Consider the following 16,012-nt stretch of genomic DNA (forward strand, 5'->3'; position numbering starts at 1 on the left):
ACCCATTCTAGTCCTACCTGCCAGCACCTGGCCCATATCCCTCTAAACCCTTCCTATTCATCTACCCATCCGGATGCCTTTTAAATGTTGCAATTATACCAGCCTCCACCACTTCCTCTGGCAGCTCATTCCATAATGCACCACCCTCTGCGTGAAAACGTTGCCTCTTGGGTCTCTTTTATACCCTTTTATCTTTCATCTCTCAGCCTAAACCTATGCCCTCTAGTTCTGGACTCCCCCACCCCAGGGAAAAGACCACATGTATTTATCCTATCCATGCCCCTCATGATTTTATAAACCTTAATAAGGTCACCACCTCAGCCTCCAACCCTCCAGGGAAAACAGACCTAGCCTATTCAACCTCTCCCTGTAGCTCAAATCCTCTAACCCTGGCAACATCCTTGTAAATCTTTTCTGAACCCTTTCAAGTTTCACAACATCTTTCCAATAAGAAGGAGACCAGAATTGCATACAGTATTCCAACAGTGGCCTAACCAATGTCCTGTATAGCCGTAACATGACCTCCCAACTCCTGTACTCAATACTCTGACCAATAAAGGAAAGCATACCAAACGCTGCCTTCATGATCATATCTACCTGCGACTCCACTTTCAAGGAGCTATGAACCTGCACTCCAAGGTCTCTTTGTTCAGCAACACTCCCTAGGACCTTACCATTAAGTGTATAAGCCCTGCTAAGATTTGCTTTCCCAAAGTGCAGCACCTCGCCTTTATCCAAATTAAACTCCATCTGCCACTCCTTAGCCCATTGGCCCATCTGGTCCAGATCCTGTTGTAATCTGAGGTAACCTTCTTCACTGTCCACTACACCCCTAAGTTTGGTGTCCTCTGCAAATTTACTAACTATACCTGTTATGCTCACATCCAAATCATTTATATAAATGATGCAAAGTAGTGGACCCAGCCCCAATCCTTATGGCACTCCACTGGTCACAGGTCTCCAGTCTGAAAAACAACCCTCGACTACTACCCTCTCGTTTCTATCTTTTAAGCCAGTTCTGTATCCAAATGGCGAGTTCTCCCTGTATTCCATGAGATCGAACCTTGCTAACCAGTCTGCCATGGGGAACCTTGTCGAACGCCTTATAGATCACATCTACTCTGCCCTGATCAATCCTCTTTGTTACTACTTCAAAAAACTCAATCAAGTTTGTGAGGCATGATTTCCCATGCACACAGCGATGTTGACTATCCCTAATCAGTCCTTGCCTTTCCAAATACATATACATCCTGTCCCTCAGGATTCCCTCCAACAACTTGCCCACGACCGAGGTCAGGCTCACCGGTTGATAGTTCCCTGACTTGTCCTTACCACCTTTCTTAAATAGTCAGACCACATTAGCCAACCTCCAGTCTTCAGGCACCTCACCTGTGACTTTCAATGATACAAATATCTCAGCAAGAGGGCCAACAATCACTTCCGTAGCTTCCCACAGAGTTCTAGGGTACACCTGATCAGGTCCTGGGGGTTTATCCACTTTTATACATTTCAAGACATTTAGCACTTCCTCCTCTGTAATATGGGCATTTTTCAAGATGTCACCATGTATTTCCCTACATTCTATATCTTCCAAGTCCTTTTCCAAAGTGTAAACAGACGCAAAATACTCGTTTAGTATCTCTCCCATCTCCTGCGGCTCCACACAAAGGCTGCCTTGCTGATCTTTGAGGGGCCCTATTCTCTTCCTAGTTACCCTTTTGCCCTTTATGTATTTGTAAAATCCCTTGGATTCTCCTTAAAGATGTTCTCTGAAACGATTTGCAATAAGACCACACCGGTAGTTCCTCTGTGCTGCAGTGTGTGGTGGCCAGTTGAAATAGTGTTCTAACGCAGCTTCGTTTGTGGGTGTTGCGATGATCGCTTCTGAAGTTCAATATTTGATCCATATTTGTTTTCCTGTCAATGCTAGTTTGAAGTTCCCCATTGACTGTTCGCTCTACTGCGACATTTAGGAATGGCAGTTTGTTGTTGTTTTCCTCTTTAGTGAATTAGGAACTACGAAGAGTAGAGGAAAATCACTTCTACAGTGGATTCAAAAAGAATGGGTACCCAATGAACACTGTCCATCAATTTCTAAGCAACAAACCCCAACAAACAGACAAAACACATCCAAAAAACCTAGCCACTCTTCCTACATCAAAGCCATCTTGGAAATGACCGCAACCCCTTGGCATCATGGTAACCCACCAACACACTAAAACAGCAGCTAATGAACTTGACAGACAACAAGTAAAACTAATGTCATTTACAAATACCTTGCAAGAACTGTAACAAACACTACATTGAACAAACAGGCAGAAAACTAGCCACCAGGATACATGAACATCAACTAGCCACAAAAAGACATGACCCGCACTCACTGGTATCCTTACAGTTGAGAAAGGACATCACTTCGAGTGGGACAACACATCCATCCTCAGACAACCAGAGACACGCACGAGAATTCCTAGAAGCATGGCATTCCAACTGGAACGCTATCAACAAGAACATTGACTTGGATCCCATTTACCACCCCCTGAGAAAAAGAACAGGAAACGACATCACCATAAGAAAATACATCACCACAGGAAATGACACCAACCCAAGGAAACCCAAACACATAAATAGAAAGCGGGCTCCACCACCAGTGCTTCACCCGCAGGCTGACTGAAGATGCTACCTAGTATGGTGATGAAATGTCTGAAAATAAACCTTCCAACTCAGCGAGCACACTTACATCCAGAACCTCAACCTGAGCTACAAACCTCCTCAAAACTCAATAGGTTTTCAATTTACATTCTATGTTGCCCATCGGTAATTGCTAATTTGTTCTATTTTAGGCAATAACTGTACGTGACTCCATGGCTAAGTCACTTTACGGTGCTCTATTTGACTGGATAGTATTCCGAATCAACCATGCACTCCTTAACAATCGTGACCTAGAAGAACACCAGAAGGTGAGTCAGATCAAATAAATCTGATAGACCGGTTTTCAACTAAAAGTTTGACCAGATCATCTCTGAAATTCATTTATGTAATGATAAAGCCATCATAAATTTTAACTGTTTTTCCATACTGCTTTCCTCCCTATACACAAGAATATTACCTTTAGTAAGTGTATGAATGGTTCAGGACAGTTTGCAACTTTTCCTTGCTTTGTCTTAGAACAAAGTTTTGTCTCTTTATTTGGATATGATATGCTAAACAAAGAACACTGTCACAAAACCTTTCTCATACTGTATGGCTATATTAATAGGAAGCAGTAATAGAATACTGTGCCATATGAATTGAATCCTTCAACGCTGACTCAGAAAATTTGGATGATCTAATTTGGGTATCTCTCAACACACCCCAGTTTTCCTGGGTTGAGTTTAAATTAGTGTTTAGATGGATATTTGCCTTTTTTTTTTAAACTTCATTTCAAATTCCTCCTAAAGCCAACAGTTTGTGCTTAGGTACAATTAGATAAGATTATGAAAAGGTTTGATTGGGTCAACATAGAGAAAGCATTTCTTTTCATGTGGGAGACTGAAACCAGAGACCGTAAATCCAAGTGATTCATTACTAAATTCGATTGAAAATTTATATGGAACATCTTTCCCCAGAGCATGATTAGAGTATGGGCCTTGTTACCATAGTGAATAATTAAGGTGACTTGCATTCATATATTTGATGCAGAGATACATCGGAAAGCTATACAGACACAAGGATAAAAGATTAGTAGGGTATTCTGGAGGGCTAGAAAGAAGATTGTGAGGTGCATAAACACTGATATGGGCTTGTATTTGACCTGTATATTCTATGCATTGATTCTCAGAAGCATGTTGGTAAGTTATGAGTAATTCTTCTTAATATATTAACTCAACGATTGAAATAAACTATTCAACTATGCAGCTCACAGCAATGGTGAGAAATGGTTAAAAAAGCATCTGGAATCCTGGGCTTTATAGAGGCATCGAATACAAGAAAGCTATGCTAAACCCCAATAAATTACTGCATTGGTCTGAAACAGAATCCTGCGCAGTTTTGGTTACTCACTTTTGGAGGGATGTGAAGGCATTGTAGAGTGGACAGAAAAGATTCATGAGGAACCTTTTCATGGGTGAGAGACTTCAATTGTGTGCTTACATTTAGAGAAGTTGGATTTGTTCTTGCAAAAGAGAGGGTTGCAAGAACACTTGATTGTGCTCAAAATTGTGTGGGAGCTGACCACAGTGAACAGGAAATAACTGTTCCCAGAAGGTTCACAGACCAGAGGGCACAGATTGAAGTTTACAAAGCAACCAAAGGCACATTGGAAAAATGATTTTTACATAGTGAGTGGTTGAAACTGGGCATAGCCTGCCTGAAAGGGTAGTGAAGGCAGAATTAATCATGCTTTTCAAATGGAAATTGGATAAGCACCTGAAGGTGAAACTATGCAGCACAATAGAGAAAGGATATGAAAATGGTAGAAGCTAAATTGCTGTTGTGGAGAACCAACATAATTTTAACAGACTGAATGCCCTCCTCTGGTGCTGCAGTTATTCTGATTTTATTATGACGGAACCAAATCTTGGTTTCACAAATGCTAGCTTATAAGGTGGAATTCTCTAAATTTAAATATGCCAATTACAGTGTCTCATGATTTGATTGTGGTGAAGCTGGTAACTCAACCAGATATGACATGAGAATCATCTTAAATGTTTATTTTCACTTTATTTCATGTCATCCTTTTAGACACAGACCATCAAAAAGACACATAGGCTTTTGAGTGATCCGCATATTGATAGTAATAAATGCACTTGCTTTTGTAGATTCTTTCCATTGGTGTACTTGATATTTTTGGCTTTGAGGACTATGAGAACAACAGCTTTGAACAGTTCTGTATCAACTTCGCTAATGAGCGGCTTCAGTACTACTTCAATCAGCACATTTTCAAAATGGAGCAGGTAAAAACAAAATTTCTTGGACACATTGCAATTCAAAATATAACTTGGTGTAATAGCATAAAAGGAACTTTCTTATCTCTCCTGTGCTGGATTTGAAATGGGATGTGGTTGATTCTGACACTGTTTCTGAATTGCCCAGATTTGACATACTTCACATGGATGAAAAGAAATTTCTTTTTTTGTTTTACCTTTACAAAGGTCATGTTTTCCATTTTAGAGAGGGAGGGAACTTACCTTCAAGTTACTGGTTAAGTTAAATTTTGGCCAAGAAGAAACTTGTTTCTGAAATTTAAAACTCCATGCGCAGAGTTCAACTTTTAGTATTTTGTTTGGAGAAAGTTCCTGTCAGCTGTTTTTTCCTTTTTTAAAGATTTATATTTCCTGTTTGAAGAAAGTATGTTCTGGCAACAGCTTTGTACTCTTAATCCTTCTTACAACTGGAAATTTGCTTGTAATTTAATTTATATTTTACAAACTGTGATCTTGGTCAAATTCTAATGCTGTTTGCATTGTTGAAGTTCAATTACAAATTGTTTTTAGCATTTGACGTACACCGGTTTCTTTTAAAACATGGAGATTGCATTTGGGTTTTGGATTTTCTGGTGCATCATGAGCATCCATTTTGGTTGGAGCAATGGAGACTGGCTGTCAGTTGACCACTCAGTAGTTTTGTTGAACAAATAATAGAAACTTGTTTTGACAACACATAGTTTTAAAATATATTCATGAATGAACTGAGTTCTCAATTTTTTCAGGACCCTGTATGTGTGTTCCACTGCATTGTGTACATATATAAACCTCTTTTACACAGTGATAACTCATTTTTTATTGGAGAAAATCATAGGGTTAGATAGGGTGAACAGTGAGAACCGTTTTTCTCGGATGGTGATGGCTAGCAGGAGGGGACATAGTTTGAAGTTGATTAGTGATAGATATAGGACAGATGTCAGAGAGTAGTAAGGGCATAGAATGCCCTGCCTGCAACAGTAGTAGACTCGCCAACTTTAAGGGCATTTAAATGGTCATTGGATAAACATATGGATGAAAATGGAATAGAGTAGGTTAAATAGGCTTCAGATTGCTTTCACAGCTCGGTGCAACATTGAGGGCCGAAGCGCGTGTACTCCACTGTAATGTTCTATGTTCTGTTGCATGTGTTATGACATGGAGTAAACTCCCTTTGTTAATTTTAAATCATTAACACAAAGATTTATCCCGTTGCAGTAATCTGTGAAAATTCAAGGGGACAGGAACTATTTAAAGTAAAAATTGACAACTTTATTTCTTAAAGTATAACAGAGAATAATTAACTAACAATTATTTACAACTCCTTCCTCTAACCTATCATTTACTCTCCCTCTATAATACTAGTCCGATACAACATCCCGATTAAGATTTACCAAAAATTCAAATTTCAAAACTAGACAGCAGTCGAATCTTTTTCTATTTTCCTCTGTAGATTTGCTCTCCAGGTTGGTGTTGATATTTTTCTCTGTGCAAACTCCTTCTCTAGACAGGTATCTCTGAGTTTTGACTAGCAGTCTACATCTGTTTGTCTTTTGCCAGTTCTCTCTCAACTGTTCAATTTTTCTCTGACTTACACCCCCAAAGCATTGGATTGTGTCATTGGCATTTAATATTGTCAATGTACTAAATTCAAACTGGATTGGAGTTTTTTTTTGTTTTTGGGAATATAATTTAAACTGATTGGCCTAATTGAAATTTGTTTTTGTCTCCAGGCAACCAGCTACACTAGCTGCTGGACTACATGTTACATTGTATCTTATTCAGAACACTTGGTGCTGTCAGGTAGTTCTGCTAGCTTTTAACTCTCTTAAAGGTACAGTACACCCACAGCTTCATAACACATGCATGCGAGATTAAAATGAGTGTCAGATTTAGCAGTTTTATAAATAATTCACCTAACTTCCATTTTTGTTCTTGTCAAAAGCCAGTCAGTGTGCATTGGGTCCTCCGATGATTCACAATGATTGACATGCAAGTATTTAATTTTGCATAGTGAATATATTTCCCTGAGCTAAGCAATAGCTTCCTCAATTACTGAAGTTAAGTAATTTCCTGCTTAGCCTGTAGATTGGTAGCGTTGTCTCTGCACAGATCAAAAGAGGTTTACACTGACTGGTAGAGTTTGGATACAAAGGGGCCCTGTCGTGAACCTGTTTGAGAAGAGCCACTCTCACTATGATACAGTCAGTTCCGCTATAACGCATGTTTCTTCAACGCGAATTGGCTTTAACACAATTGAAAAATTTAGACCATTACTTGTAGAATGCGAACTGTATTCGCTATAATGCGATTCCCACCCCATTAGTTGCAAGATTTTCTTTTAATGCAAGATTGCACAAAAACAGAGCTATCGCGTTACATCAGAACTAATTGAAATATTCAACAATTGGGGTTTGCCACAAGAAACCCAGAAGTGACTTCCTTTATTTCTCATTCCTTAATGTCTGCTGGTAAGTCTTCCTGAAGAAAGTGAGATGCCATGATGCAAGTAAGCCAAACTGGTCATGGAGTGGTAATCAAAAATGTGGTTCTAAGTATGAAAACTTCAATTATGAGGATAGGTTGGAGAGGTCAGGACTATTTTGTATGGTAGGAAGAAGGCTGAGCGGACTCTGAGAAAAGCTTTCAAAATCATGACATAATTCGATAGAGTAGACAGGGATAAATTGTTCTTGGTCAAAAGGATCAAGAATGAGAGGGTGCAAATTTAAATTGACTGACAAAAGAAGCAAATGCAAGATGAGGAAAAACATTTTTACGCAAATGGTTCAGACATGGAATGCACTGCCAGGAAGTGTGGTGAAGGCAAGTTCAATTGAGGCATTCAAGCAAGTATTGGATTCTTGTTTTATTTGAATAAGTTGCAATAGTATGAGGAAAAGGAACGAGGATGGCACTAAGTGATACTCGTTTGGATTGCCACTGCAGACACAGTGGCCTAATGGCCTGCATCTGTGTCATAACACTTATGTGATTCTGTGAAATGAGGTGCAGCATTGTTATTTTCAACCAGCTTGCTTGTTCTCATAAGCCAGCATTGTGTGGACAAGTGATGTTTGCAACGACAGGAAAGCGAGTGTTGATTATTGACTGGAATGTTCCAGTGTATTGTTGCATTCAGTTGATGCCAACATGATGTATACATGATAACTATTGCCACATAGCTGTGCGGTACTGTGCTGTAGAACATGATTGGGCAAACACCAAGGTCTGGAATAATGTGACAATAGCATTCCACATATATCCACCAAATCTGATCAGTAGACCGTTTATGGCTTTGGATTTTTGCTGCTGTTCTCTTCTGATTTTCCTGAAGGATGAAATTCTATCTTGAAACACTCTCTAAATATGTTAAGTTGGGTCATGATTTAGTCCCTGGCCATCCATGGAGATACACAGTTCATTTTTGGAGATGTTATATACTGGATATAGTATTAGTGGGATTCATTGTGAAAATGTTGACTGCAGGTAGCCATTTCAAGCTAAAATATGACAACTGGTACAGGGTTATTTTAGTCGCTTATTAGTGCTTGGATGTAAGCACACAAAATCTGATGAGTCACTGCCAAAACTTTCAACTAGAATTGGTTTCCTTCAATAACTCTTTTCTCTGTGTTCGCATATTAAAGAAGTGATTTCATTGTTGGACACTCTAATATGGTGCTACAAACTGTTACATGCAGAGAAGAATCTGACATTCTTGAGTTTCTTTTCCTAGTAGTTCTTTTTTTAAATCAAAATTTACAAAAACCCTTCTGTCTGTCTAAGTTACCCGATTCTGACCTGTAGCCTAGCCTTGCCCGCCAATCTGAATAAATTCATTCATTAGGAGATGCTGCCTGAGTTCCAGTCAGCGCTCACATAATTAGATTATCGAGCAGACATGCCCACAGCTTGCAAATTTGAAACTCTTGAACTAAAGCTAATGTTTGACTGCTCCTGTAAGAGTCATTTGGCATTTCTTGTGCTGAATTAAAAATGTCTGTGATTTATTTTCCCTATCATTGTATTACACTGCCACATTAAGCAAAAAAATGGATAGCTTACTTAAGGGTTCAGTTTATAAAGCCAGATCAGATTTTGTGATCCTATACATGAAAAAGTTCTTGTAACAATCTCCTTGTCCACTGTTCCTGCCTGTTTCAGGAGGGCCAACATCATCCCTGTGCCTAAGAAGGCTCATGCAGCATGTCTCAATGAATACAGCCCGGTGGCCCTAACTTTGGTGGTCATGAAGTGCTTTGAAAGGCTGGACATGGCATTAATCAATTCCAGCCTCTCCACTACTCTTCACCCACTCCAATTTGCCTATCGGACCAACAGATCCAAGTCAGATGCCATATCACTTACCCTCCACTCCTCCCTTGAACATCTTGATACCAAGAACAGATATATAAGAATCCTACTTATTGACTACAGTTCAGCTTTCAACACTATTATCCCCTCAAGACTGATTACTAAATTTAGTGATCTTGGACTAAACTCCACTCTCTGCAACTGGATCCTCAGGTTCCTGACTCTCAGGCCACAATCAGTGAAGACTGGGAACAATATTTCATCCTCACCAACACTCAACACTGGAGCCCCCAGGGGTATGTACTCAGCCCACACTGTATACTTATGAATGCGTCACCAAATACCAGACTAATGCCATTTACAAGTTCACTGATGACACCACCATAGTCGGTCAAATCTCACATGGCGATGAAACAGACTATAGATGGGAGGTGGAAGACTTGGAAAAATGGTGCACTGAGAACAACCTAGCTCACAATGCCAGCAAAACAAGGAACTCATTATTGAATTTTGGCGGTATGTTACTCATGCCCCCCTACACATCAACAACACAGAGGTGGAACAAGTGGAGTGTGTCAAGCTCCTGGGAGTGGTCATCCACAACAAGCTTTCTTGGACTCTTCATGTGGCTGCATTGGTTACAAAGGCTCAACAATATCTCCTCTTCCTCAGGCAGCTGAGGAAATTTGCTAACTCTTATAGGTGTGCCATTGAGAGCATTCTGTCTGGATATATCACTACCTGGTATGGCAACTGTACCATTCAAGATAGGAGATGGTTATAGAGAGTGGTGAACTCGGCCCAGACAATCACAAAGGCTGACCTTCCATCTATAGAATCCATCTACCAGGCCCACTGTCAAGAAAAGGTCACCAGCATTCTCAAAGATCCATCCCACCCTGGCAACGCCTTTCTGCAACCTCTACCATCGGGGAGAAGGTACAGAAGCCTGAACATGCACCAGCCGGTTTTGAAACAGTTTCTACCCGACTGTTGTTAGAATACTAAATGGACTCTCAAGCTCTTAGCATTCGCCTGTACCTGTGTTTTTGTTTTTGCCGCTGTTTACCTATTATTTACTTAACTCTGTGGTCTGCCAATATTGCTTGCAAAACAAAGCTTTTCACTGTGTCTCGGTGCACGTGATAATATATATTCAATTCCATTCTCTGAGTTTATTAGCTATGAGTTTATTAGCTAACCCCTAATCATCTTGTACAAGATGATTCGGGGTTTAGATAGGGTTGACCATGAGAACCTTTTTCCACGTATGGAGTCAGCTATCACGAGGGGGCATAGCTTTAAATTAAGGGGTGGTAGGTATAGGACAGATGTTAGGGGTAGGTTCTTTACTCAGCGAGTTGTGAGTTCATGGAATGCCCTGCCAGTAGCAGTGGTGGACTCTCCCTCTTTATGAGCATTTAAGCGGGCATTGGATAGGCATATGGAGGGTAGTGGGCTAGTGTAGGTTAGGTGGGCTTGGATCGGCGCAACATCGAGGGCCAAAGGGCCTGTACTGCGCTGTATTCTTCTATGTTCTAACGTCAGCACACATCACCAGTATTCACCCCAGTAGTCATGCTAGCATTTAAATTATTGTCCATGGACTACAGAGGAGAAAAAAGGATTAAGGTTCACCATGTGAAAATTTGTGGGTATTCTCTGGGTAAAAGAGGGATCGCTTTGGTACCTTGACATGTGAATTGGTTGCTAAATGTCAACTTAATATCTATGCATAAAGTATCAATTCTTGGTGACATACTAGAGGTTATCCATTTAATATTCACCCACAGGAGCAGAAGGTCAAGGCTTTTTTTTTATATTTCAGAATTATACTTTATTCGTTAAAATTATCTTTATATATACACAGTCACGTGCAGTTCTGTTCAATAGTGTATCAAGGAAACAAATAAGCCTTGGAGTTTGACTGTATCCAAGCAACCCTAAGACATCTCTTCCACATGTAAGACTATATTTACCTGCATTGAGACACTAGGAGATTCCGATAACTGAATGTACTCCCACTTCACTTCAGGAAGACCTCAGACAGTGGCCTTTCCCCACTGAGAGAAAGTGAGGACTGCAGATGCTGGAGATCAGAGCTGAAAATGTGTTGCTGGAAAAGCGCAGCAGGTCAGGCAGCATCCAAGAAGCAGGAGAATTGACGTTTCGGGCATGAGCATTTGGGCATCCCTGAAGAAGGGCTCATGCCCGAAACGTCGATTCTCCTGCTCTTTGGATGCTGCCTGACCTGCTGCGCTTTTCCAGCAATACATTTTCAGCCCTTTCCCCACTGAGCCTTGGTGGCAGCTGTCCCAAGCTTTAGTGTGTGCCTCATGTAGTCCTGGACCATGGAATGTGCCAGTCTGGAACACTTGATCAACTCCTCGCTCTGGGAGATCAACAAGGTTCAGGCAGACCATGAGCGTCATTCACAGAGTTGATGGTCCTCCAGTCATAGTCGACGTTTGTCTCGGTGTGTGTCTTGGGGAAACAGACAGCACAGAGCCCTGTGTCACGGAGCTGCTCGGGATGAGCCTCGACAGAAATAGCTGCATCTTCCTCCAGATTTCCTTTGCAAAGGCACATTCTAGAAAGAGACATGTGACAGTCTCACTCCTTTCGTAGCTGCTTCAAGAGCAGCTTGTGGTGACGCAGCCCGACCAAGGGTACATGAAGGATCTGATGGCTAGTGCTCTTCTCATCACCAGCCAAGCCATGTCTTGGAAAGATCTGGTGATGAAGCGTTCTGCCCAATGACTTTGACAGTCTGCTCAGGGAGCCACACGACAGGATCCATCCTGTCCTTTTCTCACAGGGTCTCAGGGACACTGTGTTCTGACCACTTCCTGATGGAGTTGTGGTCAAAGGTGCTTCTCTTTGCAAATTTCTCCGCAAAGCACAGGTGATACAGAAAGGTCCAACTACTTGGAGGATTCCGCAGTGGTGAGACCAGTCCCATCTTTTGCAATACCAAGGACAGGTAGAACCTCAGTACTTAGTGAGACTTGGTGTTTGTGTATCAAGGGTCTATGTACAGCTTGATGCTGCTGCACACAAAGGATGAGGATGATGTTGGGAACATTCCTCTGGCCATCCAGGGTTTTGTACTTGGGGTCCCTGCAGACGCAGTCCATCTTAGATCAGCAGAAGAAGTAGAAGATGGCTCGGGTGACTGCAAGAGCATGATTTCAGGGAATGGGTCAGACCTGTGCCATGTAGAATACACTTGCTGACCAGGGTTTCACCCACAATGGAGAGAAAGTGGTGCTACCAAAACGACCAGCTTCTGTTTCACTTTGACAGCGCACTCTTCCCAAGACTTTGTGCACCCCCCAGCCCCTCCAAACCATATTCCCAGCACCTTCAGGTAATCTGTCCTGACGGTGAAGGGGATAAAGGATCAGTCAGCTCAGTTCCCAAAGAACATGGCTTTGTTCTTGCCTCAAATTACCTCGGTGCCAGTGGCCAGTTTGAATTGGTCGCAGATGTTCATGGGTCTGCCCACTGACTGCAGATCAAAGCAGAAAATGGTGACATAGTCCATGTACAAGGAGGCTTTGATCCACAGGTCGCCCTTCCCAGACTTGCATCCTTCCTGATGGACTCCGCAAACACAGACACAAGACAAGAGAGAGTAACCTGCCCTGCCCTACTACAGATCTGGTTGGCAAGCTTTCTGATTCCCACCCATTAATTAAGAATGCACTAACGATGTTGGTGTAGAGCAGTTGGATCCTATTGCAAATCCCCCCCTCCCCCCAAAGTCCAATTTAGAGAGCATGTCCCACATGTATATGTGCGATATACTGTCAAAGGCACTCTCCTGGCCCAGACTGATGAGGCAGGTGTCCATCCCACTGTCCTCTGAGGCTCTCAGAGATTGTCCTGCCCGGTACAGCACAGGTTTAGTCAGAGTGCATTGCCGATCCCAGAGCAGACCTGACCTGGTTGACAGTGACCTTAGACCCGTTCTTGTAGTCTGCATTCAGCAGTGAAATTGATTGCTAATTTCTAATTACCACCCTCTTTCCCCCTTCCACTTGTAAACGAAGGTGATAATACGTTTCCTCATGGATTTGCGCATGCTACTTGACAGAAGCATACTGGCGTACACCTCCAGCAGGTCCTGGCCAATCAAGTCCCACAGCGCCATATACAACTTGGCTGGTAAGCTGTCGCTTCAGGGAGTTTTATCCTTTTCTAAGGGGACGAGATTGAGTTGGGATATCTGGTCGGCATGAACGGGTTTGACCGAAGGGTCTGTTTCTATGCTGTGACTCTATGGCTCAAGGCCTTGATCAGCTCATCCAGAGATAACGGTTAGTCCAGCTTCTCCTGTGTGCTGATATTGAAGACCTGCATGAAAGAGGACAGGCGCGACTGGTTGGCTGCACTGTCTGTGGACTTCGTGTCATACAGACTGGCACAAAAGAATTTGCTCATCCTCATGAAGGGCGTAAGCCCGAAACGTTAACTCTCCTGCTCCTCGGATGCTGCCTGACCTGCGGTGCTTTCCCTGCGCCACACTTTTCAACTCTGATCTCCAGCATCTGCAGTCTTCATTTTCTCCTGATCCTGATCCTCACTATGTCGGGCTGAGATGATATTATCATGCCATCTGCTTTCTTCAGGCTGCTGAGCACAAAGCACTTGTACAACTTCTGGAAGAAGAAATGTGAGCATGTTTCATGCTGCTTCACGCTGTGGACCAGAACATTATCTTGGAGGCTACGAAGGCAAAATGAGAGGCTTGCTGGCTTTTCACCTCCTGGATATCATCTGTGACATTGCCCAGGAGAAGCTTCTGCATCGTTTTCTGCAGTTTGGGCAGCTTTCTCTACCTCTTTCTCTCCTTCTGAACACCTTTTGAGGGTAAAGTACCTCTTCATGTTCCCCTTGGCTGTTTCCCATCAGTCCGATTGAAACTCAGAGGGGCTTCACTGTTCTTCTGAGCTCCTCACTATTTTCTGGTGTCAACAGTTTCATGTTCAGCTCCCATGCATCCTTGCTGGCCCACTAGTCATCCTGTAGGTGACAGCAGGAGGCAGTGGTCAGAGAAGAATACCTGCTTGATGTTGGCAAATCTGACCAAGAACATGCAGGACTTAAACAAGAAATCTGACCTTGTGTAGATAGATCCATCTGGGTGTACCTATGCTGCACTCTATCTGCAGGAGTGCTGAAGACCTTGTGCAACTTGGTGACTTCAACTACTTCCATCAGGAATCTGGATATGGAGTCCAGTTTGCTGACAGCCCCTCCAGATCATCCGACCTCATTGATGCAGTTGAAGTTTCCAGCCAGAGTGACCGAACTGGACTCGCCAGTAGAAGTGGGAGCTACTACAGGACATCCAGCTTTGACAAAGGGTCAGTTAGACTCGAAACGTCAGCTCTTTGCTCTCCTTACAGATGCTGCCAGACCTGCTGAGATTTTCCAGCATTTTCTCTTTTGGTTGCATTCAGCCACGCACTGTTTACCACCGGGGCGTACGCATTAATTATAATTTTTGTATGTAACTTCTACTACGAGAAGTCACGCACCCATCACCACCTTAACCTCCGACAAGGTGACGTTGCCTCCATGCAGCAGAATATCCAGGCAAGACAAATGGCCATTGTTTCTCCCAACAAAATCAAAGACCTGTGGGCCCATTAGGTTGACCATTTCCTGGAGCTGCTAAGGTGCAGTATCCCACATTCTAGAAGAAATAGGAGGTCTGCTTTAATGTTGGCCAGGTAAGCCAACGTGGAGACACATTGCATAGTATATTTACAGCTACGCATGTTAATACTGGCAATTTTAACACCCATTTTAAGATTTCATAGAATTACCCAATGTCCACTCACTTGCAGGTCTTGTCACTGAGAACTTCCTGGATTCCGGGCGAAGGGTGGGGGGAGGGCGTTCAATTTGCATTAACGCTGCTAACTCATCTCGGCTGCATCCTAGATTTACAATTTCATGAGGTAAGTATATTAAAATCTTGTAAGCTGGACTCCAAATCAATATATTTTAAAGACACAGTCAAAAAGACATAGTCAATCTAAATAATTTGGATACACCCAGTACTATGTTCCTTATCAAGAAACCAGATCTTTCCAACAAGACATGGCTTGGCTAGTGATGAGAAGGGCACTAGCCATCAGATCCTTCATGTACTCTTGGTCGGTCTGCGCCACCACAAGCTGCTCTTGAAGCAGCTGCGAAAGGAGTGAGATTGTCACACGTCTCCTTCTAGAATGTGCCTTTGCAAAGGAAATCGGGAGGAAGATGCAGTGATTTTTGTTGCAGTTCATCCCGCGCCGTTCCGCGACACAGGGCTCTGTGCTGTCTGTTTCCTCTGTACACATCGAAACAAACATCAACTGTGCCTGGAGGACCATCCACTCCGTGAATGTCGTTCTTGGGCAGGCCTTTGTTACGACACAGGGTAAACCCCGCCCCCCCCCGGCTAGTTTAAACCAGCAACACAGAAATTATTTGTCCTGTGTGGTAATAGTGAAAATTCAAGAGGCAAGGATCTATTCCCAAAAGTCACTTTTTAAGTAAAAATTAACAACTTCATTTTTTTTAAAGTCTATCAGAGAATAATTAATTAACAACTATTTACAACTCCTTACTCTAACCTATCTTTTACCTTCCTCTCTCCAATATTAGTTTGATAAAACCCCTGGTTAAAATTTGCTGAAAAAATTCAAATTTCAAACCAGCCAGCTGTCTAATCTTCTCTTTATATGTTCCTCTGTAGGTTT

At 42.3% G+C, this 16,012-nt stretch overlaps 1 protein-coding gene across 1 annotated transcript in view; it reads left to right on the forward strand.

Annotated features, from left to right (window-relative positions):
- Window positions 1–16,012, forward strand: part of myo9aa (myosin IXAa) — a 363,558-nt gene that overhangs the window by 197,708 nt on the left and 149,838 nt on the right. Inside the window, exons 10-11 of the mRNA XM_043680122.1 lie at window positions 2,841–2,957; window positions 4,797–4,931. Of these exons, the coding sequence (XP_043536057.1) occupies window positions 2,841–2,957; window positions 4,797–4,931 (252 nt within the window). The remainder of the gene's footprint in view (window positions 1–2,840; window positions 2,958–4,796; window positions 4,932–16,012) is intronic.

The sequence above is a fragment of the Chiloscyllium plagiosum genome, chromosome 40 (genome assembly GCF_004010195.1).
Source record: "Chiloscyllium plagiosum isolate BGI_BamShark_2017 chromosome 40, ASM401019v2, whole genome shotgun sequence".
In the NCBI taxonomy this organism is placed as follows: domain Eukaryota; kingdom Metazoa; phylum Chordata; class Chondrichthyes; order Orectolobiformes; family Hemiscylliidae; genus Chiloscyllium; species Chiloscyllium plagiosum.